The following is a 26793-nucleotide window of genomic DNA, read 5'->3' on the forward strand; positions in this document are numbered from 1 at the left end:
TATAGCTGGGCCTTTGTCTTGCTCAGTGCCACTTACTGCTTCAGGTTTTTAGTTTTCTTTTTATGAATGTGAGGGGCAGAATTTCCATCTACTCAAAACACAACAATCTATTCTTATAAAACGGATATACTTGACTATGCTAATCAACCACAATAACATCTTGTTGCAGCCTCCTACCTTCTCTATCAATTGCAAGGAAGAACACTTAAAGAATGTTAGCAGAAATGGCTAAAAGTATGAGCTGGTTTGAAGTGAGATTTTTAATTGCAGTAATTTATGCAAATTTTATGTAATTTATGAAAATTTTACCTGGTTATTTGAAGACTGGCTAAGCATAAAACAAAACAAGAAAAAGGCATAGCAATTAGTCCCATGGAAGAGTGGTGGGTGTGTGGGTACTGCCAGCTAATGCAGGCTTAATGGATTTTCTGAGAAGACTTGATGGAGAGAAAATGCATATTTTGAGAAGACATGTCTCAAAACAAGTGTTAGATGGCTTCTCAGTCTGTATGGTCTTGATTTTCATAGTTGCTGGCAAGTGTGCTCAAGATGTTTGAAAATAGACTGCCTGGGATCAGTTCAGCAATAAAACTGGTTAGGGAGGTTCTATGTTCTCGCCTGTCTGTGTGGTCGTCTGGTTTTCCCTGAGGCTTTGTAGATTAGGGCCTTGCCACTATTCTGGAATAGCCTGCCAGGCTTTGCTGTTCCTGACAGAGGTGTTTTTACGCAGAAAGTGTTTCCAAAGTTAGAACGATTGCTAAATAAGTCTCTGACAGGTTCTTCTTTGAAATTAGGCGGAACTTGTGATTTCTATTATTATTGTTGTTATTTCTGACCAGTGGTTTGTAAAGAGAAATTATTAGCATAAGGAAAAGTAAAGCATTCTAAAATAAAAATTTCTTAAACAAGTAGAACAAGTCCTGAAGCATGTAATCACTATAGATCTAGGAACAATTAGATATGTGTTCACTTTTGACTTTCCTGTTGGATATGTCTGTGGAAGCACTTTGTTTGTACAAGTATCAAAATGCATGTAAAACCACATTTGCTTATGGGGGGTTAGTATTGTTAATTTCCCTGAGTCCACATTGGGAAGTCTCAAAAATCAAAGATGGTTTCTAGTTTTAGTGTGCCATATGACTAGCATTATTTTTCACAATGTTTTTACTCAAAATTTAAATTTCAGCTCCTAATTCAGAAATAACAGAGTTAATTTTCTTTTTTTTTTGTCTGTACATGCAGTGTAAATGTAAGTAATCAGTATTTAAAGTAGTTTGAACAGATGTCTCTGCTTGGAAACTTTTGGGCCGTTTTTGGTGTTTGTTTGTTGGGTTTATGTTATTTGTTTGGGTTTTTTTTACTGCAGAAGCCTGTCCCTGAGCAAATAAAGTTGTTTGCAGTTATAGTCATGTAATGTGAGTACATTGTTAAAGGATTTCATTGCATGATAAATTTTCCAGGGTAACCTGATGGTTTACTTTGCTATAAAAGCAGGCTTTCTCTGAGATCTGTATATAGTTTTCACGGTTAAAGAACCGTAACTCAGGACAGGTGGGAATGTAAAACTTCTTTGATAGAATCTTTTGTGCTTCAACAACGGTAATGCTTGATGTGTTTGTGTAGTGAGAACTTTTATCTTGAAAACTGGCTTTGAAATCTGTATTGGTCGTGAAGCTGCAAATTCCATAAAACTGGATTGCTGGAGTTAGTAGTTTTTAGTGTTTTTTAGTAAATGCTGTCTTAAACAACATTTTAAGTGATTGGAAAGAAAAACTGTTAAATAACATAAAATATTTTAGCTGAGAATCCACATACAGCAAACAAATACTTCAAGCATAAGTTGAAGCTAGCAGAGGCAAAAATTCCCTTGTTTTTTCTCATCTCCCCAGTAATGCAATTTTAGAAGTTCATTTGTTGGTTTCTTGCTCCTACCTATCTCTGAAAAATGTATTTCCTTTCACATACGCACTCCTTTCCCTGTACCTGTTGCACATCTTAGGAAATTGTCTTTACTATAAATTGGTCATAACTGATCAACACAATCTGAAATCAAGTAATAAACCAGTTAATAATACTGCAACAGGTCTGTGTGCTGCCTTTCCTAGGGTATGTGCAAGTGAGAGGATGATAGTGAACTGAAGTATTAAGCTTTTGACTCTTCTGGAGAGAGGGACCTTTCACAAGTTAGGTGCTTGGTTTTAATGCCAGATGTCCTTTATAGTGGTACATCTTGCTGTCTGAGAATGGGATTAAAAAGATCAGGTGCACTGTTGTAATGGAACCTACGTGTCATTGTTTAATGAGCAGAAAAACAATAAGCAATCACCTAATGAGCTGAAATTTGTGTTGGTCTTCAAATGTGTAAAACTGCTGCACAACAAATAGCAGTCTGGCTAAATGTGCCAGCTTTAACTTTGATTTCAAACTAAAAGATACTCAGTTCAGTTATATATGATTGTCTTGAGTGCAATGCACTTAAAAGGAACTTTAATGACTGTTGAATAGAGAAATGCCTAATACTTTATTTAAAAGTCACTACATTTTTATTTTCCTTCTTTATTTTTTAGAGTGAGTTCAAAAAGGAGTACATTACTGTAAAAAAAAAAAAGGACTGCCAGACAGCTGCTGTTTCCAAGTGATATAACAGTGAGCATTATAAGCAGATTTTAAAAAAAGTATTAATTTTTAGAAGGATCAGCAAATATTATGTATTTTTTCCCATCACTTCCTTATCCTACTGAATCGCTTTCCCTCTTTGTGCACATTTAAGTTTATAATCTCCTCACCTGAATAATTGGAGTTCCTGTAGGTTTTAATTTAGCAAATTATCTTTGTACTTTTTCCCTTTTTATGCTAAGTTGATGTTTCTTCTCCAACTTTTCAGGCACAGGTACCTTTGGACGTGTTCATCTAGTGAAGGAAAAAATGGGCAAGCGTTACTTTGCACTGAAAGTAATGAGCATTCCTGATGTCATTCGACTGAAGCAAGAGCAACATGTGCACAATGAAAAGTCTGTCTTGAAAGAAGTAAACCACCCTTTTTTGATCAGATTGTAAGTTGTTTTATTTTTTAAATTCATTTCAGTCATACAGGAAGCGCAGTTAGAGTACTCCAGAATCTCATTGCAAGTTCTTAGGTACTTTACCAACACTGAATATTTAATTTCTCATATGTAATCTAGATTAAAATAGACTTTGGAATGAAGTACATATTTTAGAAGAGTCAAGAATTTAAAATAAAGAGGCATTATTTAAACATTGAAACAATTTATTATAAGGTGTTTTCTCTCTTATCTTCACACTGCAGAAGAGACATTTTCTAAAGTGAGAGGAAAATACAAATGAAGAATTGTTAGCTTTGGCTCATCAAAATGACTTCTAGGATGATTCTTGATGTTAGAATTGTGATGAAAGTATTTCTACATGTATGTGCTGTAGATATTGGTAAATAGCTAAAGATATTCCCTAGCTAAAGACTAGGGATATTCCCTAGCTAAAGACTTAAATAGCTAGTTTTTAAAAACTTAAGTGAACTTTTGCAAACTTTATTTTTAAAGAGTTTAAATAACTGCAGCACTTCTTGGACTTGTTATTCCTGTATTTGAGGCTGTTAAGTGATGGAACCTATTGAGAAGCATTGTTTAAACACAGTTCTTAAAGAATACTTCTTTTTTAGTGAAATTGAGGTAACTCTGATGATCCCAATGGTCCCATTGTTAAAGAAAGAAGGTATCATACTTTTCTGTTCACAGCACCATGGTGCTTCTTGTGTATCTGAGTCTATATCTATTAATGGCATAACTAAACCTCTGTTAATTGCAGGTTAATTTCCATTAATGTTTTCTCATGCATGGATACATGGCCAGCTATTAACTAAGATTTGTTTCCATTTACCTGCCTTAATCAGTTTTACATAGAATTAGACAAAATTAGCATCAGTTAATCTAGCTGCAGGGAGTGCAGCTTCCTGCCAGGGTTAGGCAAGTATCAGAGGGAAAAGAAGAAGGGAACACCGTGGTAGTCACTCAGAAGATGGAATGAGCCCTGCAGGAGGAAGCTTTTTCCCTGGTGTGGTGTTGGCTTTTCCCAGCATCATGATGCTGTTAGTTTCCAGCTAGCGTTCAGAAATCCTGTGTGTGGCATAGTATCAGTAAGACAAGTTCTAGAATATGTAGAGATTGAGATTCATGGAAGAAATCAAGATGGAGAAGCTGAGTACATCTAGTTAGACTGGTTGAAGTATGGATGGAATGGGGGGAACAGGATTTTGTATATGTATCTGTGTACATCTTGAAATTCTTGAAAAGAAAACCCTACTGAAAACAACAAGCAAACTCCCAGACAAACCCCATCTCAGTAGGTCTGTGTCTCAGAAACAGTGGGAGTAGAGAAATTTGGGTGACATGTCAGAGACAGGGAGGATTCATGTTCATACAGAAGTGATCAAAAATCCAAACCAGGGGAGTTTTCCTGGATTTCATTCATACCTTATTCACAAAATACCAGATTTTTCAGGTTGCCAAAGGACACAATTCAAATAGTTCTCTTTCTGTGCAAAGCAAACATTTTTCATGTCTTCTAGAGCTCTGCTTTTTCTGTTGAAATGTCCAATGGTATGTTGCATCAGCAGCTATGTTCATGTAATTGTCCATGAGATGCCTTTTTCCCTTGTCAGAGGAGACTCCAAGCAACATAGCTGAAGTGAGGTGGTTAAAATTTAAGTCACAAAGATATTTATGTGCTTTAGGTTAAACAAACCTTTGTGGATGATTATCACTAGATTGTATGACAAATAACACTTTCTGCAGTTTTTCGTGTAACTAAAAGATTTTTTTCAGCCACCTCCTGCCCAGTATGTGTTTGGTTTATTTATCTGTTAATTATTTTACTGTAAGCGTTTAACAGAAACAGGGGAAAATTATATAGTTCAGCTTTAATGCCTTTAAAGTGTGTTATGTACATGGTCTGGTTTTTATGTTTTCAGTTAGCTTCACCATCTTTAACACAGATAGCATTTTCCTTTGGTTTCAGTGCAGCATAGTATTTCAGGATTTTATGATGGAAAATTATAAATTAATGCTGCAGATAATTGTTTTCTGGTGTTTGGGGATTTCATATGTTTTCCTATATGTAAAGAATGGGTTTTTTTTTCCTTTTCTATTACTTTTGAGAAATACCTAATCTCAATATAGGGATGTACAGTTTTGCTGTAGACACTGGAATTATTCATCTACTCATTATTTTTTTACACTATTTTTTTCTAAACGCTTCTTAAGTGCTTCTGCAACCAACTGATCACTGGAGATTCCTAGGCAATATTTACTGACAATTGAGTAGCGTGTCACATTCACTGTGGTGCAGCTCTTCATAGTGAGATGTAATTTTCATGTGTTTTTGAAGAGAGGAAGAATTACTAAAAATCAACTGTGTCTTGTAGCTGTATAAGCTGAAACAGGTTGTTTGTCTGTAGGATTTCACAGTGGCATCTCAAGTTTATGTAGCAAGCTGAATTGTAGAGTTAATGACACCACATGTTATTCTAATCACAGCTTCTGTGATTTTTTTCTTTTTGTATTACATTACCATTTAAAGCAGTCTGAATTGCAAGTACAGAAATTCTTAATTTTGCTCTTTTTCATGTATACCAAATAATGTATCCATTTTTCTGTGGATAGACAAACCTTTAAGAGTCAGTTTTTTAAGAAATTAATTCTGGTAAAAATGCTGTACTTAATGATGCAGAAGTTCCATTTTTTCCCCCTCTGTATTGTCAGATTTTGCTCTTCCTCTACTATATATATATATATGTGTTTTGCTTTGTTTCACCCATTTCTGCTCTTCTTTCATTGTTTATTGTAGGTATAGCTTTGCCTAATTACATAAAATACATTTTCAGAGTGGTTTTGTGTAGTCTGTAAAGATGCTGTGAACATCATCAATAGCCAGTTAATGATGTTGATGACTGTGATCAGGAAGAAGTTCCTTAAAAGAAGAAGACAAGCCTGGGCTCTGCTTTCTCCATCACTGAGGCAATCAAAGATCTGTAGCTCATGTCTGTTAGTCTGTCTTGTTTCCTTGGTTGCCGCAGTGCTACTGTCAAAAATAAAATCTTCTGGACTAAAAGTCACTCATGTGTTGTGGAGCTCAGTTTATGCTCACCTTTCCTGAGGCTCTGTGCCGTGATTAACCATGAGGTATTTGTGATAGTGCAGAAGCACTAGCTAGAAGCTGAAGTAGCTTCTGTTCTGGTATCGCTGTATCAATAAGGTAGGTAAGGATACAGTATTCTCTATCTTTTATTATGGAATTAGGGATAGTTCTTTGGTTTAAATGGCAGTGTTCTTCAAGATGTTACCACCTATTTGTTTTCCTTCTTTTGAGCTACATTTAGGGGTAAGGTGACTTGTTTAATGTAGATACAATGAAATAAAAGATAATTGAGGGGAATGTAGAAGAGAAGATTCCTATATTCTGTAATGAAGCATTTTAAAGCCACATATAACTATTTTTTTTCCTCTATACTTTTCTATTTCTCTGGCTACCACAGAAACAGCTCTTAAATTAAAGGTAGTAGTCTGAGGAATACAAGGTACCTATCCTTGGATTAATTCTGAGGTACAGAAATGAACCTTGTTCTGCTATCAATTTTGTTTTTGTGAAAGAAGATCAAGCCATAGAAGATCAAGGCTTGTCATCTGATGCTTTAGTTTGGATTGTGTATCTCTAGGGAGGAAGGCATAGGACAGGAGGACAACTCTTTGATGTCTGGTTTTGAACATATTGTCATGAAAGTCTTTACAAAAGCAGGTTCTGCTTACCCCCATCACTTTGGTAATGCTTGATAATATAAAATGCAAGGTGTGTAAAAAGTGTCTGGTCTTTTTATTGGGTCAGTTATTCGGTGCTTAGAAAAGACCTGTTTTGCATGATGAAACAGAATCTATCAATTAATGTTTTTTCTTGTCCTGTGCTGTATTTACCCTCAGCTATCTGGTTTTGTAGTGTAGTTTAAGGTGGTTACTCAAATGTATTACATAATGCTGCTGGATTCTTGGAGGTTTTAATGTTTGCAGACAAGGAATCAGAAATTAGTTATGTACACAGTTGAGGTAGCAGAGGCCATTTTACAGACATTTACTTGTAAAGCAAATCAAAGACATAATTTCTTTATTCAGTAAAACAATACTTTTGTTACAGATTTTGGACCAACCACGATGAACGTTTTTTATATATGCTAATGGAATATGTGCCAGGAGGAGAACTTTTTAGTTACCTGCGCAACATGGGACGTTTCAACAATAGCACAGGACTGTTTTACTCGACGGAAATTATTTGTGCAATAGAATACCTGCACTCCAAAGAAATAGTTTACAGAGACTTAAAACCTGAAAATATATTACTAGACAAAGAAGGACATATCAAGCTTACTGACTTCGGATTTGCAAAAAAACTGGTGGACAGGTAAGTCGGGTTTTGTTCTGGTAATTACATTTTGCATGCTAAATAGTTAGAAAAAATGTTTGATTTCAGGTGCTCAGCATTTGATTTAACACGCCATGTGGTTCACACATATCAAATCCCTTAATATGAAGGAATGATAATCTTTAAATGGCTGAATGGAAATCAGTATTGTCCCTTAGGTATAACCAGGAGCCATATCACACATAAGCAAGGACAGAAAAATATTTTTCTGTTGCTCGTTTTGTATATTTAAGTTTTCAGCAGTCATGTTGGAAAAAGGGAGTTCAGGAAAATAATATGAACCAATACTAAGATACATAAATTAATCCTCCATACATACTGAATATGTTTTATAACTCAGGTTTCCTTCTAGTTTCCTTTTAGAGATTTTTGAAGAGTGATTTTAAAACTGGATACAGAGTTTTCACTAGCCTGTGGCGAAAATGAAACTGTGAAAACCTAGACAGAAACCATAAGGCCAGCTTCAGCAGAACTGATTTATTTAAATCTAGCTTCTATATTACTGTTAGCTTTAGTTACATATATGAGTTTTGATAATGCAGAGGCTCCCCTCCCTCCAGTGATTTCTCTGTTTTCTCTGTTTGGACTACTCTTTCAAGACCATAATACATGTTTTTAAGAGTAAACAAGAGAATTGGGATTCAAGAAAAGGGAGGTAAAAACCAGTCTGTTCTATCAGAAGAGTGGTGTGACAAGGCTTGATGTTATGCCTTTGAGTCATCTCTTGAGGGAGACTGTATTTGATTGTTCTGATTGAGGCAGCACAGTGCTGAGTTAGGTGCTACGTAGGTGCTCATCCTCTTTGGTCATCAACCTGTTTGATGCTGCTGAAGCAACAAACGGGCCTGTTTGTGAGGAGAGTTCTATAAAGTCAATTTGAGAGGCGAGTGTGTGGGTGAGGGTCCATAGTGATGCTGAGTCCCCAGGCCAGGTGCAAAGGAGAGCTGCTTTATTGCAAAAACCAGGCCTTTTTGAGCAGTTAGCCCATTATCAGCTACATACTTTTTTAAATCAGTACACACATAATTCAGCCACCATACACCATGATGTGAACACACCATGGTTACATAACTTGTTTTTCTACCCCTGATTCAGCTCAGTCTCTTTCCCACAGTTCTTTTCTAGTTAACCAAAGTAACAGGCCTGAGCCGTGATTTTACAGGCCTTCCTTTTGTAAGGTTTTACTTATCGGTAACAAGAAGCTGCTTAATGTATCCCTTATGAAGTAAAAGTCAGATGAGACCAATGATGTCTCAAATTAGAATCAAAATTTTTATTAACCTTTAAGGTCTGAAAATCTGTTTTAAAACCATAGAATTTTATTATGAGTATATTAATTCAGTTTTCACTGGGCAAGTAAAAAGGCCTACAAATTCTGGCCTTTCATTTTAATACTTTGTTTTTAAAGCGAAAAAACTTTTTGCAGGAAGAGCTAACATATTCCATGTAAGAAAGTAGTACAATCTCTTTATAAGACATTTTCATACAAGTACTCATGACTTGCTCTTTATATGTATATACTGCCACTTAGTGGCAATACTTGTTTTGTGCTTCTGTGGGTTTAAGGCACAAGGAGAAGTAACCCTTCATTAAATAAGGCGATAGTTCATATCGGAGTATATTTTTCAACCCGGTAGATGAATCTCTAAGAGTAAATTTGTTCAAATATATTTTAGGATATCAAACTTAATTATCACTACTGTTTTAATTGGGTTTTTGTTCTCCATATTGCTTGGGGGCAGTGGAGTTGATCAGTTTTTGTAGAATCATAGAAGATTATAGTAGTTTTGTATTCGTAGCTGATTTTCCTTCAAATGTACAACAGGTAACATGAGTGCAGAACATAAAATTGAAATGAGCAAAAACATTATCAATTAGAGCACAGGTGGCACCTGTTTGCACCTTTGCACAGTTTGCACCTATGCAAATCTGGTTGAGTTTTTTGTGTTACTGGGTTTTTTTTTTTTGAAACTACATAGTATTCTCCCCACTAGCTGAAGTCATTTTCACAATGTTGGTTTTGTCACTGTAAAAATACACAGTTATCAACCCTTTATTCACTAGTGCCCTCCACTAGGTGCATTAGTTTATGGCATAGCCTATTTGATCAAAATTATAGGAGATACTGTCATTTTTATGCATGACAAATGTCTGTACACATGAATCTTATGTATATGGGCGTCAGTGAGTGTATAGATGTGAGCATATACACAGCATACAAGAATGGCAAAAAGAAGACATGAAGTATTTATGTTCTTCAAACATTGTGAGGTAACCTGCTCTCAGGATCAGCAGAGACACCCTAGAAAGAAAACACTTCACATAAATGAAAACATGGTCTGCAGAAGACTTGGGATATGATCCCACATTCCAGATACATAATAGTTCACTGAATGATTCTGTAGCTGTTTAATTGGGGTTTTTCTGTAGACATTTTCCTTTCTTCCCACTGCCATGTGTAAAGGGATGAAATTTTCACTATGTCCCTCTACAGTTAAGCTGCTCTTCAGAAAGAGTGTCTGGCTCATAGCTCATGTTCCCACTGTGGAAAGCAGTCTGCACCTGTACCTTCTTGTTACTACAATTTCTGAAGGGCTAGACTCTTAATTTTTTTGTTTTTTTAGAGACAGAGGAGGTTTTCTTTGCTCCTTCTGTTCCTTGTTGGTATGTCCTTCTGTTTATCCTTGTTCCTCCCTTTTTACTCATAGTGTACGTTTAAAAACTCTGAATTTTTCTCCAAAACAGTGTATCTTTGCCTCAGCTGCTGTTTATTTCTTCTCTTTTCCACCTTGATGTTGCTTAACTGAAGACTTAATAACCTTTTCAGTTTCTTGTAAGTACATTCATATAAAATAGATGTGCCACTACTTCTAAAAAAGGGCAATGTCAAGAAGAAAGTTGGGGAGGGGGTTTTTATAAATTACTGTTACCTGAAGATTGTAAAAAGGATTTCTTTTGAACTTTACAACTGCTACATTAGTAGAGCTTTCTCTTTCTGAAATGCATATACCACTTTTTGGGTATATAGTATTTTTATTGAATTTTTTTTTTCTGTTCTGATTTCCTTTTTTTGTGTGGTTTTTGGTTGGGTTTTTTTTAGTCTGGGTATTTGGGGTTTTTTGGGAATTTTTGGGTGGTTGGCATTTAATTCCCATATTCTTTCAGAGAACCACAAAACTAATCTGCATGGAATTTTACAGGTTTTTTTTATGGGCATATTTCACTCAGAAAGTTATAAATGTTTTAGGTAAAATTAAGACTCAAGTGATCTTTTTTTCTTTTTTTATTTTTTCCCTGGAACTGTTAATTTTAGTTTATTCAGTTTACATTCCTAAAAAAGAAATTTACCTGTGAGTCTTTCTCGAAACTTGAGAAGTGATTAATCTTAAACACATTGGGGATAGTTTTGCATTGTTGCATAGGCTGAATGTGCCTCATGACTGTTCCACACAGTGGATTAAAGAGAGAAAGACTATGTAAGGCATAGTAAGTCTAGTTTGCAAAGTGTACCTTTTGTCACTGTGGAAGCAAGCAAGAATGTCTTGCAGAACAAATTTTTGTCGGCTGCATGCAAAACCATCTTTGTTAAATATACTTATGGAGAAACTGACAGAATACCAAAACAAATCTGGCTTATGTGCAAAAAGCTTGTCAGGTAAGGAGGTGAATGCTGAATGGTGTAGAATGCTGAAAGACATTAACCATCAAGACTGAACTTCTTCACACAGTACTCTTCGGTAGTTTCACAAAATTATTTTGTTGCTTAACATTTTAACCAGAGTAGATTCTATATTTTATGTTTTAAAATTGCATATTCAAGCTTATCAATTAGCACTTTCTTGTATTTCAGCTTTTATCTTGAAAATTCAGAAGAGTAACTATTTTGTAGCAGTTAGAAGGGAACAGTCTATTCTTAGCTTTTTTCATTGTAATTTATCCTCAAATAAGTTATTTGGAATTTCAGATAAATATGGAATAGCCATAAAATAGTAATGATAAAAAAAATAATTTAAAATATTATCTTTTTGTAGCATCTATTTGATGTGTTTTCCAAAATAATAAGTAGTCTGTTTCATGGCCAACAAAAGAGGAAACACAAGTTGTGATCTTACAGCACAAATGCATATCTTAAAAAAGAACATGAGTTCCAAGTTTTTGTGTAGTTAGTAAACATATATTTCTTGATTGAAATTAAGGAAGTAGTAAATGTGGTGGTAATAAATTTTATTTCCTAGTGCAGCTAGGAAACTTCAAATTGCATTGGCAAGTTACATTCACAATTTTCCTCTTGCTTGAATAAAAACATGGTAAAACTGTCAGCTGCTTCATTTGCATAGCTGCCTAAATCAGTGTGATTAAGTCACATGACAGATACAGATTTTTAAATTTGGGAGAGGGAGAAGTACTTTGTTTTAAAAAATGACAGAGCTTTGCTGTTAGTCTTAATTCCATAGTCCTGATCTAGGTAGCTGCTAGATGGCAGTAGTGTAAAGCAGCGCTGTATGTAAAAATTCAGTATGCTTGATTTGGAAAATAAGAGTTTATATTTTTTAGATAAATTCATGATAAAAATAAAAATGTATTCTTTACGCTTACAAATGTAGTTTCAAGAACCTTGAAGTGCATTGGATGCGAAGTGTGCCTAAGGCTTCTGGCAGTTTAGCTGGAGTAATTTGGCTTTTGCCATAGTAAACTGAAGCTTAAAGAAATTCAAGTTGTAATTCTTCAGCTAAAGCCTTAACTGACTGTACAGTTTCCCTTTATCTTATTTTTATGAATCAAATGTTCAAGGTTTAAAAAAACCAACCAACTGGAAAAAAAAAACCAAAAACAAAAGTTCCCTTTAAAATATTGCAAGGAGTCATACATAGAATATGCTGAGTTGGAAGGGACCCATCAGAATCCTCAAATCCAACTCCTGGCCTGGCCCAGGACATCCCCAGAAGTCACACCATGTTGCCTGAGAGCATTTTCCAATCACTTTTTGAACTTTCTTAGGCTTGGTGCTGTGATCACTTCCCTGGAGAGCCTGCTCCAGTGCTCAACCACCCTCTGGGTGAAGAACCTTTTTCTGATATCCAACCTAAACCTCCCCTGACTCAGCTTCATTATGTTTCTTTGAGTCCTCTCACTGGTCAAAGACTGAAGAGATCAGTGCCTGCTCCTCTGCTTCCCCTTGTGAGGATGTTGATGACCACAATGAGGTCTCCCCTCAGTCTCCTCCAGTCTCAACAGACCAAGTACCCTCAGCCCCTCCTCGTAAGGCTTCTCCAGACCCTTCACCATCTTCATTGCCCTCCTTGGGACACTCTTTGGTAGCTTAAAATGTTTTTTACATTGTGGTGCCCAAAACTGCACACAGGGCTCAAGGTGAGGCCGCATCAGCACAGAGTAGGGTGGAACAACCATCTTCCTTGCATTCTCAGAAAAAAAGAAATTGAATTTGTATTACTTCTAAAGGTGATTGCTATTCATCTTAATGCATTTGTTCAGGAGCCTGTTACCAGTTTGATTGGAGAAAATTCTTCCTCTCACAAACGCTCAGGTTTTTTTGGTGCAAGTTAGAAATCGTGTGGTGACCATTTGTGATTATAGTCTTTGTCATATTTTACTAGAGCTCCTTTTAAAATCTGGTACAGTTTCCTTTCTTATTCTGTGCTGGGATTTCAATTTCTCATGAATAGGTGAGCACATTTTCACAGTTTCATCTTCTGACTTGCCAGGGAAGGGTAATTTATTCAAAATGAGAGGACCTTTTTCTCTCAAGTATATATTTAAACCTAAGTCAAGGGAGTGAAGCCAAGCAAATTCTACATGGGTATTTTTACAATGAAAAGTTCACATTTCTGGAAGAAATTACATTACATCAGTATATTCTTATTTTCAAATATAATTTGGTCTTTGTAAACATAACTGCTTAGCTTCAGTTTGTTTCTTGTCTTTATAGACCTTGAGCTTCAGTTAGTTAGCAATATAAGAGTTTTATTTTGACCTTACCATAGAAAGCTATGATTAAAAATGACTTAAAAATAGATCACAAAAAGTATTGCCTACTTATCTCACACTTGCTTGACTACGCCTTGTAAATATTTTAAATAACTAAAAATACAAATGTTTCCCTTTTAATGAATATTGTGGAAGCGATGAAAGGTTAGATTTCAATACTATTTGAAAATCTTCATATATGTGCTATTATTTACTGATTTAAACTACTACTGCTTTAAAAACTCCTCCTTTCCTTTTCTTTTTTCTAAATGAAACTTTGTTTTTCTGGAAAAAGCCATTAAGATTGTCTTCTGCTGGGCCTATCAGAAGGAGTCCATGAAAAACACTGTTAATAATTCAAAACAATGTGTAGTCTTAATGGGCAAAGTACCACAGCACCAGCTGGGAAACACTATGCACAGGTATTTTCTGAGACAGGAGGTTTCTTAATTTGCACATATCTGTGTTCCAGGAGAATTGGACAACATCACCAAAGCAGTCTGTTTAAATCTTGTACAGGCCTTTCTCATTTCTCTATTCCTTTGTATAGTAAATACATAGGTAGGTATATGTTGGGTACTTCTTATGTGTGTGTTTGGTTTTTCCTGTAACTGTTATTTCAGTTCCACTTTGATCTGCTATTGTTGTTTGTTTTGTGCTTTTTCTTTTCCGTTCTTTTCCAACCAGAACGTGGACTCTCTGTGGCACTCCTGAGTACCTTGCACCAGAAGTCATACAAAGTAAAGGCCATGGAAGAGCTGTGGATTGGTGGGCCCTAGGAATTCTTATATTTGAGATGTTGTCAGGGTAAGTGATAATTACTATATCATAGCAATATTACGTAATACAGAATTATTTGCTAGTTCTGTTTACAATATTTGGATAAGCAAATTTGGGCCAAATTTATTATTGATTTACTGGTTTAATTTCTGCCTTTAAAGAAAGGAATTGGGAAGCTTTACAAAACTACATTTATCACTTGTTGTGGGAATGTTTTAGGGTTTTGAGTTTTTTGGTTTTGTTCCTTGTTTTGGGTTTGTGTTTGAGTTTTTTGTTTTGTTTTTCTTAATACTTTAACAGCTTCTCTTTTCCTTATGTGTTTGGAAACTCAGGTTTTGCTGAAGTTTAGATTTTTATTCACAAGGTCCTTTACATTTAAAGGGTAAAGAACAGTACTACTACTGTAATTTATTTCCAGCATAGGGAAATCCTAGTTACAGTGGGAGCTTTAGTCTGTAAAAATGCACAGTGGCAAGTCGGAAGACTTTTATTAATACAGTCTGTATTATAACAGAGCACTGGTTTTCTTTAAACCAGAGGAAGAACAATGGAAAGCTTTATAGGTCTGTTTGAAATCAGTTTGCTCAAATGCTGCTTTTGCTGTTTTGGAATTTTTTTGATAAAGCAATGTTTTCAGAAGATACAAATTCAAACTGAAGAAACGGTTTCTGGCATTAATACAATAACCTGTTCATTACTTGTTGTGGTTTTCCTCTTACTTTGTTTTGTCTTGGCTGTGTTGTTTGAGGGCACTTGAAAAAAGGTTTCGATTTTTGAAAGCCATTGGCTTTGCTGTGGTGGGTGCTTTAGGACAAATGCAGGTGAAAGCAAGGTTTTCATAGCTTCTGAAGAAACATTTCATCAGTTTGATTTCATAGTTCTACCTTCTTTATAGTTTCATACCTTCTGCCTGGTACCTGGCTCTGCACTCTACACCTTCTTGGTCCCCAGGTGCATCAGGTGTCCTCTGTGGCCTTTCCTTATAAATTTGCAGCCTTGTAGAATGATCAGAACAGTGTCCTTGCTTGGATTAATTCATCCTTTTCTCTGTGTATTTCTGTCATTTCAAAGTGATTTTGCTGATTCTTCCAGTGTTTGGACAAGCTTGTAATTTTGCCTGAGCAAGTAGCTCCCGTGATGAAAGGGTGTTCACTTCAGAGCTCTGATCCATTGCGGGTGCTGCTGTGAAGTTCACTCAATAGCAACACAACTTTCCCTAGCACAACATTGCTACCCACTGCTTGCTTTCTTAGTGTCCTGAAGGCTTACATATGCATTGCCTTTGAATCTCATGGCAATTTGTAGACAGTAAAGCAAAAAACATAGTTGCTGGCTGACCCAAGCATGCTTGGCTGACTGGTCTAATATGAAGTTGTTATTTATGTAGGCTGATTTGTAGAGACCAGGCTTCACCTTTTTTCCTTTGCTTCCTGCAAGGTGAGCAGCCCAAGTTGGTCAAAAGAGTCCTTCTCAGAGAGAAAAAAGAGATTCTCAGCAAGCTTGTTGCCACTAATCTTAGCCTTAGACAGCAGGAAGACTGTAGATAAAAGTGTCTGGGCTGTAATATGAGCATAGGTGCTGCAGTCACCCAGCTGTGATTTACCTTCCTGCCATGGGTTTCAGTGTGACCACTCTCTGTTAGGTCTGTGTGGTCTCAGTGTGATTGGATATTGGACCTTATTTATTTGCATGCCTTACAGAGATGTTGGGATGATTCTCTCCACTAGACCACTAATAGAAATGTAGTTTACAAAGTTAACAAAGTCTACAGGTGGCGATCAAGCAAGATATTTGGAGTCATTGAGACCTCAAGACCGCAGGGTGCTGAAGTATGACTTCTGTATATTCCACTGAAACATGACTGGTATATTTTGTTCATTAAAAATGAGAGCAGCTGCTGTTGTTTCTATGTAGGATCTTCTGTGTCATGACACTGTCTGGCTCAGGGGATTTCAGGGTGTGTGGCTTAAAATGAACACTTTGGCTTTTAGAGACTTTTAACCAATAGGGATAGCTTACACTGTCCTAAAAGTCAAGTGAAGTTTTATATAGGCTGATTGACAGAGCAGCTGTCTGTTGTGTGTGATTTGCTAAAGTTTTTTTATTACAGTACTTGTATAGACATGCTCTTTATAATGATTGAATGCTGCTTTGGATAGGGACTGGATCCAAGACTAAAAAATTAAACACAGCAGCATTCAGTCATTTCCAAAGCTGGAGTAGGGACTCCATACAAGCTTGTATGTTTGGAGTGTTTGTGTTTTGAGGCTTGTTTTTTGGGATTTTTTTTTGTTTGATCTGGGCTTTTTTAAGATGGGGATACACTACTTTCTTAGGGGTTTTTTTTAGGGGATTAAAGAAGGGTAGGGATTATGGCTTGTATGTGTTTCCTTTAGATGGGAATGTTGTCACAATGAATGTATGCTTTTAGCATTTTATAAGTTTTGTGCTGTTCTTGGCAATAGTGTTTTGAAGCACTTTTCCTCACCAGCTCAAGATCTGGCTTGATATTTACTATCAAGGCTTTTATTACAGAAGCAGTCCTAGTTAACTTTATAATTCAAAATTCAAAGAAGATGTAAGAAATCTGAAAATATTTTGAAGGTGAACAAAACCTGACTTCAAGACTAAGTTATTGTCTGCAAGTAAATTAATGTCAGACATTTGATAGTTATTTCCTGAAGTTAGTTCTCTGAAGCCCAAAAGCAATTGAAAAGAATTGGTAGGTGTGCATGTAAGGAAATGGCCTCTCTAAAAACAAACAAACAAACCCACACCTTCCTGTGTTCCACAGTGTCTTATTTCCCTAACTTAATCTCTGGAGGCCCATTGAATTCTTCTTCTGCAGAAACTAGGTTTAAGGCAAGGTCCTGTTTAGGTTTAACATAGCAAGATACAGAAGGGGGGAGGAACAGGGAGAAGCAAGGGTGAGAAGAAAACTTAACAGATGAATAACACCAAGTTCATTCAGTTAATCTAAACAAGCTAAACAAACTGTCAATACAAAAACATCTATTTTTTGAGTAAATGAGTTCTGTTATAATTTAATGCAAAGAAAAATATACTTGTTATTTAACATTAGATAAGTTAGGTTGTAATTGTACTGTTATCAGATATGCAGCTTAATACGAATTTTGTGTATTAATATAGATTTGTGGTTTTTACTTTTGCTTTGGTTGTCATATGTGATGTGGTGGTCTGGCATTTTAGGTAGGTTAATGGTTCCTGTCTGCAGTTTCATATTCTCAGACCTGTATATTTTCCCTTGAGGTTCTACAGCTTCTCTTCTTCAGACTGCCTTGGAAACTTATGTCCGTGCCATTGTTATGCTTCAGTTAGCAAAAGGAATGGTTTGCAGCTGTTCTCCCGTTTACAGAGATGATATTTTTTGTAGCTTCTTTTCAGTTGGTGAAAAGGCAGCTGTTTGTATTTGTGTTGTGGTGTGAAGAAAGTCTGAAACTCAGGGGGATTTTTGCTGATTTATTAGGTAGCTTCCAGCACAATACTTGTGTTGTTTTGTTTAAAATCTGTGCTTCATGTCAATGAAGATTGACATTTATAAAAAGCATCAAAATCAAGTTACTTGGTTTGTCCATGAGAAAACTGCAGTCTTTCAAAGCTGTTGTCATTTTGCATAGAGTTCAAATGCACTTTAATTGCCATAAAATTATTATACCGCCAACTGTGATTTAAATTTTTCACAAGAACTCTAGACATAGTAGTTTTGGGTTTTTAAAGTGGGAAAGCAAATTAAAACAATGCAATGTAAAAATGAAAAAAATTATATGTACTTCTATTCTTCTTGATTTCACACCTCAGTAATGTACAGTAATCTGCTTACTGCAGCTGGTAGCTTTGTAATACATAGTTAAAAATATTCTAATTGCTTTATGCATATACATATTCTAATAGGTAATAAATAGAAAATAGGGTTTGTCAACTTGCTGTAGAGAATGTGAATGATATTTATGTTGCTTGACCAAAAAAGAAACTATATGATAGTCTTTCTTGTGGTGAAAAAACTTGTGCGTGTTAAATAGCAATCATGTTTTCCTTGTTCTTTAGTGTCAAAGTACGAATTTTTAATAGCACAAGTATTATTCCTGAGATTCTTCTATTTTTCAGTTAGCTGGGAAGTAGTTTTTCATAAAGAAAATACTCTGACTTTGTGAAAACCAACAAAAAATGTCCTTTAGTCTTTCCCTGACCAGATAGTTTAGTCATGCTTTTCAGTGCTTTGAATTAGTATGGTTTTTTTACCATAAGCCTACAAATACCTTTACTTAATTATTCTGATGGAATTTGATTATTCCTGTGGCCAAAATTGACAGTATTTCAAAGGGAATGCTAATCCACTTGATCATCAGCTGAATAATGAAGAAATTAATATTTCTGAAAACATAATGGAAATCATGTATATTACTTGTTGAAGAATAAGCTAGTTTGACTACCATAAAATTTAAAAAAAGAGCCTGAAGTGAAGAAATGTTGTTTTCATCCTTGTTTTTGTGCTATCAGTGCTTTCCAAAGCCACAAGCACTGTATTTGTGTGCGTATGCACACAGTTAAGTTCTCTGAGAAAGTAATTATGTTAGAGAGATGTGAAAATACTTTATTTAAACTGTAATAGTGGTTGGATGTTTTTAATATGGTCACCACTCAAAAGCTGCAGGTTTTTTTAATTCTGTGGGGATTTTGAGGCAGAAGCATAGTAAGAGGGTTGTTTTGGTCATATTACGGAGGGCAAAGCAGGACTGAGATTACTGAATGAGTTATTCCATTCCCTTAGAAGGTTTCCTGTTTAACTTTTAAGAGCATGAGTGACACTTGGAAAGCTATCAGCTCTTGGGCTCAGCTGCCTGTACTGGCTGTACTGATGCACCTCTTGCAGCCATCAGGGATGTACTGTACTCGTAAAGGAAGCACAGCAGAAAACTTTCAATTCTTACTGTAGCTGTACAACAAGAAGTAGTCTCTCTGTTAGCTCATAACTTCATGAAGAACTTCATAGAAGCCATAAATGTAGAATTTTAATTACATGTTATTTACTATTCATCATGGGGGAGATTTTGAAATGAAAACTTTATCTGTCCCACACAGAAAGGCAGCTGCACTTGGAGAGTTGTGAGCAGTCTGACTGCTTCAAAAACCTTATCTAGCAAAACATATAGTTGAATTCAAGACGTACAACAAATAACTGAACTGCATAATGTATTCATGTGGAGGTCCTTTAACACTTTAGAAAGAAACTGATAAATAAGGGTGTGCCGGCAGTTACAGGACAAGATCAAAAATGGTAATGCTCTTTTGGAGAGTATATCCCTGGGTTTTAGAGATAAAAGCAAAGCATTTTCTACTTTTGAACTGAATTTTTTTTTCATAAATTATATTTTTATGGCAATTGTGTAGCAATTTTATATTTTTCTCTTCTGTTGTTATATTTAAATTCTAATTCTGCATTCAGTGTGTTGCGTACAAAAATGTTTTCTGTTTTACAATGGCAGCCTTAAATTATTCTTCAAGATAATATTTGATTGGTAGCATCCTACCAAAAAGAACATCATCGATTATTTCTGAGGGGAATTGCTATAACATAATATTGCTTATAAATTTTTTAGAACTTCTTTTCTAACCTCCGAAATTTTTCTGTATTAAAATAGGTTTCCTCCATTTTTTGATGACAATCCATTTGGCATATATCAGAAGATTCTTGCTGGCAAAATAGATTTCCCGAGGCATTTGGATTTATATGTAAAGTAAGTCCATGACTCCCAACACTGTCTTTTCTATTCTAAATACCTCCTGAGCACTGTTTCTAAAAATCTTTTTAGAAGATCTGATTTCAGATTCTGATTTTCTGAAACATCATATTGGAAAATATTTGATACTACATTTACACTTTCAGTCCAAATAAATTTATATATTTTGTAGACTTCAAGGTGGTGATACAGTTGTAAGATAATATCTACCTATCTTTTCTGTTTATTATGGGTTATTAAATGCTTTTCCACCTTGTGGAAACCCCATTGGCATGTCCTTTAAGGAGGTCTAGAAGAGAAATATGAGGAAATAATCTGAGCAAAAATTAGGAGAGCAGGAAGAGGACCCTAAAACTGTTTCTATCCATAGATACATACCACTTAAATCACTCTCAGCATAATTACTTGAGTGATCTCTGCTACTTCAGAAGTTCTCGTGTAAAGTCAACTTAAATTTGTGATAGCAGGGGCCCAGTTCAATATGGAGTATTACATATACATGTAATGTGGGTTTAATTTTCAGTATTTAGCAATTGTTAAAAGTGTATTGTGGATGAAATAAGTTTTTTTTTCCTATTTGAAAATTCCATAACTGAAATAATTTTTAGTAAACATTGGAACATGAGGAAATGCGATTATAAACATGAAGTTTCTTCTAAGTGACAACTGAGTGAATGAGTGAGGGAGTGAAGACAGGAAGTTACTCCTTTGTTAATCACTTGCGATGCTTTGATGGTGACTTCAGAGAGGCACTTGCTTACTGTGACTACTGGGTAAACATACAAGCAAAACTAATCATTTGAGAAAGTGTTTGTTTTGGTTTTTTTAAGTCTCCACTAAATTGCTGGATGCTCTGAATGAAGCATGTCTGCTTCTCCTTAGGCTGACTAGTGTCTCATATTCTTGTGTCTTTGTAACAGTTTTCTCTTAGTAGCTCCGCACAGTTTACAGTTTAGTGTAGTCTTCTCTGTTCTTCCTAATCCAATTGGTCTTGGAAAGAAAACTGATTATCTCTTGTAGTATTCTGTGCACTGAGCTATAATATTGTGATCAGAAGGAGGAACACCTCAAATTAGGTTATCATCACTAACAGCCCATCCAATATAGTGAAAGCAGTTACAGAGACTAATAACCCCTGAGCCTCCTTTTATCCTGGCTAAACAATCCCAGCTCCCTCAGCCACTCCTTCTGGACTTAGCCTCCAGATCCTTCACCAGCTCCATTGCCCTTCTCTGGCCTCACACCAGCATCTCAATGTCTTTCTTCAAGTGAGTGGCCCAGAACTGGACACAGAAACATGAGGTGTGGTCTCACCACTGACAAGTAGAGGGGGCCAATCCTTGTTCTGTCCTGCTGGCCACACTACTCCTGTGGCTTCACTTACTTTCTGCAGTGAGTTGTGAACACAGTGTCTTGGATGTCAGCCCCTCTTCCTTCTTTTAAACCACAATATGCAGAACTGGATAGTCCTTGAACATCTCTGCATCATTACCTTAAAGCAAGTGCCAAGATTATTTTGTCTAATGAAGGCAGTCTTCTTACATTCTAACCCATCTGTTTTCTCTCTTCTTCCAATAAGTCTGGTCCTGTCAGATCCAGACTGTGTCTGAAGTATTAGTGCTATACAAAGTTTTAACACTCTGTTCTGAGGCAGCAAAACTGTTTCCCTTTCTGAACTCTGAGAGCACTTCTCTCCCTAGGGATATGTACTGCCTGAGCTTACAGGCATTTACATTTTTTACTCACCAATCCCTTATCACCCTCCTGTACTCTTTACTTTCTGAATTTGTACCACTTCTGCTTTCCCTCCTGATGCATGAATGTCACTCTTCCTTACTGCTTTTTTAAGGTTTTCTTTGCAAAGCCACTTTTGGAAACCTCCAAATGAAATGTCCCTATTACAGCATTTTACTGATTATTGCTCTGCAGAGACCTTCATGTAGAATTTGGTTCTCAAAAACATGCACCAGCATATCTATTGAATTAAATTTAACATAATTTTTAAATGAGTATTTAGAACCAATGTAATAAAGGACTACTAAACTATTATTGGTTTCAATTCAATGGATATTTCACTGGTCCAATGCAGCAAGTATCATATTTAGTAACAATACTGTATCAGCAAGTAAGCTCATCCCTTATCTGTTTTATGATGAATTTTTGAAGCAAGCCAAGAATGATCCATGAAATGTTTTCTGGTTTTATAGGAATGGGAAAGTGTCTTTGCCCATAAACTCTGTGAATCTCTTTTAGGGTTTCTGGATTTCTTTTCAGTCCTACTTCTGTTTTAAGTGTGCTTATAGTCCTCCTTGTAGCCTCTTCCATGATGAATGCTCTTTGTGAAGTAGAAGGGGATCTTTCTGCAAAGGTGACTGTGAAAGGAGTTGGTCACATGATTTAATCTAATTGAAATATTGATTGTCTGGAATAATCACAAGAGTTTTAAAAACTGCTTTCTACATGGACTTTTTTATTCATATATCTGGTAATTTAATTTTTTTCCAGTTGAATTTTAGAATTGTATTTCTGCCAAATGCAACAGCTTTTCAAACAGTCTAGCATATTCAGTTTATATGTTCATTTTGCACACACTTTTGTGATTTCAAGGATAGGTGACACTGCTATTTTTGGGAGGCATAGTAGACATTACAGGTAGGGATGGAGAGAGGCAGGTGTGTCATTGTTATGTTTGTGTTCTTTTTTGTAAATAAAACAGTTGACTTTCTTTAACCTTTGATATTGTTGAAAATTTGAACTAGCCGTACTCTTTAATCTCCGTTTCATGCTGTATGTCATCTCTCAGGAATACTTGAGATTATAGAAATAAGGATGGTTAAACTTATGTTCTTTCTTGTCATTGGTACTTCATGCAATCAGTCCAGAATCCAGTTTTCTAAAATCAAATAGCAAAATAATCTTTGAGATAAAATGTAACTGCTTATAGAAATATGAAGCCATATTTTTCTTTCAACTTGCAAGTAATCAAGCTTATTCCATAAATTATGATACTTATGGTTCATGTCATTGTTGTTAGGTGCTTAATATTTGAAGTACTTTGCTATTGATATTGAAGAGTTTTCTGTCTCTAAACTTCTTTTAGTCGCTTAAAATGTTCATTTAGTTTTATGTAGAACTGCTCAATGCGCCAGTATCTCAGTGAGACTGTTTTCAATTAAATTATAGATGTTACTAGTTTTAAGCAGATTACTAGCTCTTCCATGGTTTCCCTGGATATTTAGCATAAAGATGAGGATGCAGCTTTATCTGCTTTTTTAATATATTTTAGTGTTGAGTTCTGACAAGCAGATTGGAGATCTGTTGGAGAAAAAAAAAAATGGAGGTTTTGAGATTGGGCATGCTGAGCAAAATGCAAAAAAACAAAGAACAAAATGGTGCTACTTGGCAAGGGGCAGGGGAGGAGAGAGTGAGTTTTTTTCCCTTTGTTTCTTGGAAGAGTCTAAAAGAAATCTGCAAGAATTCTGTTAGATTCTTTTTTATTGCTTACTCTTAAATGTCCTAAAATATGAGGAAATGAATGGTCAGAGGGAAGCATGTCTATATTCTGTAACACTTGACAGTCAAATATAAATTACTTCTGTTTAACAGAGAACATGTTTTCTCTACTTCAGAGACCTTATTAAGAAGCTACTTGTGGTTGACAGAACAAGACGACTAGGAAATATGAAGGTCAGTGTAAAATCTTCAGTGTAAGATTCACACAAGGTTGAAAGAATTCTGTAGGAAAGATATAGACCAGCTCTTCATAGAATTTTTGATTTTATAAGCATGAAACACATACATTTCCCCATACATTACTTAGGTTATGCATTGCTAAATGCAAATTTAACTGTGTATTTCTGTGTTTCTGAAAATCCTTCCCCTATTTGGATTAATGCTACTCTTCCTGGTGGTTTTCCTCTCACCTCACCACCACCCTGTTCATTAATGTGAAAACCTAGATTAGACCAGAAACATGGTATTAAGTCCTGTAGTGCATGGTGCCAGCTTCATTTGGTTCTTTTTTTGTGGCAGTGTTAATCCCAGAAGGGCCACTAATCAAACTTGAAGTTTAAAAATTATTTTAAAAAGATACAGGTTGTAGTGATACCTGGTCATTGTCTTGGTGGGGCTGATTAAGCGTTAAATACTCTTTTTAAGAGTTTAAGAGTTAAATACTCTTGCACCAGGAGGAATTGTTTACCCTAATCCAAACAAATTTATGAAGACAATAGATACTGAAATTAGCGTGTATAATCTTTCTCTTTGGAGACATCTAAAATTTTTATTTCTCTGGGGAAGGGATGTTAGAGGTTTGCTTTTTGGCCCAAAGCACCTTGAATGGTAAACATAGCTGAAGATGGTAAAAAGTGCACAATCATCCAGAGTTTTCTTAACATACTAATAATAAATGCTTTAACCAGTTGTCCGTTGTTTTCTTTTGGAGCTTTTTTATGGCACAAAGTTAGACTGGTAAGAAAAAACAGGAAATAATGTTTTTCTTATCCTTCAGAATACTTTGTAGCCTTTTTCAGGAGAATTTCTTTAGCTGAAAGTTTTTCAACTCATTTACCTGTGAAAACTTTTATATCTTTGGACAGTTTTGAAGGAAAACAAAAATAAAAGCAAATCTTGACTTGTTCACGCATGGGCTTTGGTAAATGTGTTTGGCTGGGTTTTCTGTTTTCTGGGGATGTTTTTAGTCCATGGTTGCTTAGGTTTGTTTTGGGGTTTTCCCTACAATTGACTAAAATTCTTAAATCAAAAACAGTTCTAATTAAGAGCAGATTTTGGGGTGGGAGCACTAGGTCAGACTTGTGTTTGATCCTTTTCCATTGTCATAATTGTTTTAAAAATATGTAAATCCCACAAAACATTTTCTGGTGAAACATTCAGTCAGATCTGCTTTTGAGGGAACTATGTGAACTGTTCTCCTTGATGCCTGATTGGATATGAGCATGGATAGTTCCACTCCACATAAATCTGAAAAAACCCAAATGTGTAATAATGCTTGGTTTTGTGGAGCTGTACGTGTTATAGTCTTGAGTGCTGTGCTTTGATCAGGCCTGAGACAGGGAACCAGCTGTTTTTCCCCAGTGCTTAATGCCTTGAGAACAAGTCTGTGCGTGAAACAAGCTTAATCATGAAAAAAAGAGACATTTGTGTTTCTTATGTACATAAATAAAACAGGCACCCCAGAGAGAATAATCATTGCAAGGCAAATACACCTTTAGCTGTATATCTAAAATGAAAACAAATGTTTTAATATATTTACTTTCGTAATAGTACTGAGAACCTCTTGCTGTCAGCATTAAATGCCTGTAATGTTTAAAAAAACCTATGTGCTTCCCAGACATTATTTTTATTTAAAACACCATCAACTCTGTTATTTTTTTATAGTGCAAGGATTAGAAAGTATATCGAATACAAGGCATTCTCTAAAATGTTGGTGAAAACAAAAGTAAATAGGACTGTAATGAATGGTTTTGTGGGTATTTTAAAGCCTGTTCTTGATCTCCATTGTGTCAGAAGAATGCTAAAAAAAGCCCAAAGAAACCTCAAATCAAAATTACTTGGGTTTTATTGCTGGAACTCAGGACCTACTAGGTAATTAACACTATGAATTTATCCTTTAGAATCTTTTTATGATTATCACCTGAAAAAAAGAAAAAAGGTTAGACCTGATATTACAGTCCTTGTAATGAAATACATGGCATACATGTAAGCTTAAAAAATAGTAATTTTGATTTCTTTCCTTAAAGAATGGAGCTGATGATGTGAAGAGACATCGATGGTTCAGGTCTATAGACTGGGATGCTGTACCTCAAAGGAGACTAAAGGTACATTCTGCAAATACTGTATAGGACATCACAAGGAGAAATCATTGTTCATTTAAGCTGATCTGTTGAAGGTTTGTTGGCTGTTGCATCTGTGTGTTTGTGTGTGTATAAGCACATGTCTATAAGCACACTTCGTAATTAAATGCATATTGGCCTCTTTGCAATGTGGAGTTAATTGTATGAATGTCTGTTTGCATTTTTGTCTATATACAAACTGTCTAAAAAATCCCTGCTTTAGTTCACTGAGGATGATTTGTTAATACAGAATTTAGTTTTCACGTTTAGGTTTTTGTAAGTGATTACTTGTTGTAAGTGTTTTTTTATTTGCGGACATGGAGGGGATTGCTAATTTGTTGGTTTGATTTCGTTTTTCTTTTTTCCTTGTCCTTACATATATGGAGGTATTTTATTCTGGACTTTAAATTTTTGTACCAAGTTCAATTCAGGTAAATGTTTTAATAAAATGTAGAGCACATGGGAGTAGGAGGAATAGGGAAGGTGAAAGAGAAGGATTTATGAATGTAATTCCAACAGACTTTTTTATAGCACTGAATTCTAGTATTATATGAGGGCAGATGTTTGCAAAAGCTATCAACACTACAAAATGTTTCAAAGTACTTTAGAAGTAAAACTGCTTTCTTTCTTTCCTTCCTTGGAGTTTTAACTTGTACAATTCCTTACAGCAGTGGTTTTCTGTAGCAGAGGTTGAGTTACCACATGCAGTCAGTCAAGTACAAATTAAACATTTGTTTTTATTTTCTTTGCATTAGTTCCTTCCACTTAAATTCCAGGTAGATACCTTGAGTTCTTGCAAAAATGAAAAAAAAGGAGACAATATTAATTTTCTTGATGTATTCTTGTAAACGATATCTAATACAAAGCTATAGATGGCTTTTCTCTCTAAGAAAAATAAGTTTACAGTGTTTTAAATGTGTGGGTTTGTTTTATTT

The 26793-nt window shown here is 35.4% G+C and overlaps 1 protein-coding gene across 2 annotated transcripts in view; it reads left to right on the forward strand.

Annotated features, from left to right (window-relative positions):
• PRKX (protein kinase cAMP-dependent X-linked catalytic subunit) overlaps window positions 1–26793 on the forward strand; it is an 83485-nt gene that overhangs the window by 23235 nt on the left and 33457 nt on the right. For both annotated transcript variants that reach the window (XM_077173304.1, XM_054654538.2), the window contains exons 2-7: window positions 2885–3053; window positions 7198–7461; window positions 14155–14274; window positions 19908–20003; window positions 23636–23693; window positions 25766–25843. In XM_077173304.1, the coding sequence (XP_077029419.1) occupies window positions 2885–3053; window positions 7198–7461; window positions 14155–14274; window positions 19908–20003; window positions 23636–23693; window positions 25766–25843 (785 nt within the window). The remainder of the gene's footprint in view (window positions 1–2884; window positions 3054–7197; window positions 7462–14154; window positions 14275–19907; window positions 20004–23635; window positions 23694–25765; window positions 25844–26793) is intronic.

This window comes from Agelaius phoeniceus, chromosome 2 (assembly GCF_051311805.1).
Source record: "Agelaius phoeniceus isolate bAgePho1 chromosome 2, bAgePho1.hap1, whole genome shotgun sequence".
Taxonomy (NCBI): domain Eukaryota; kingdom Metazoa; phylum Chordata; class Aves; order Passeriformes; family Icteridae; genus Agelaius; species Agelaius phoeniceus.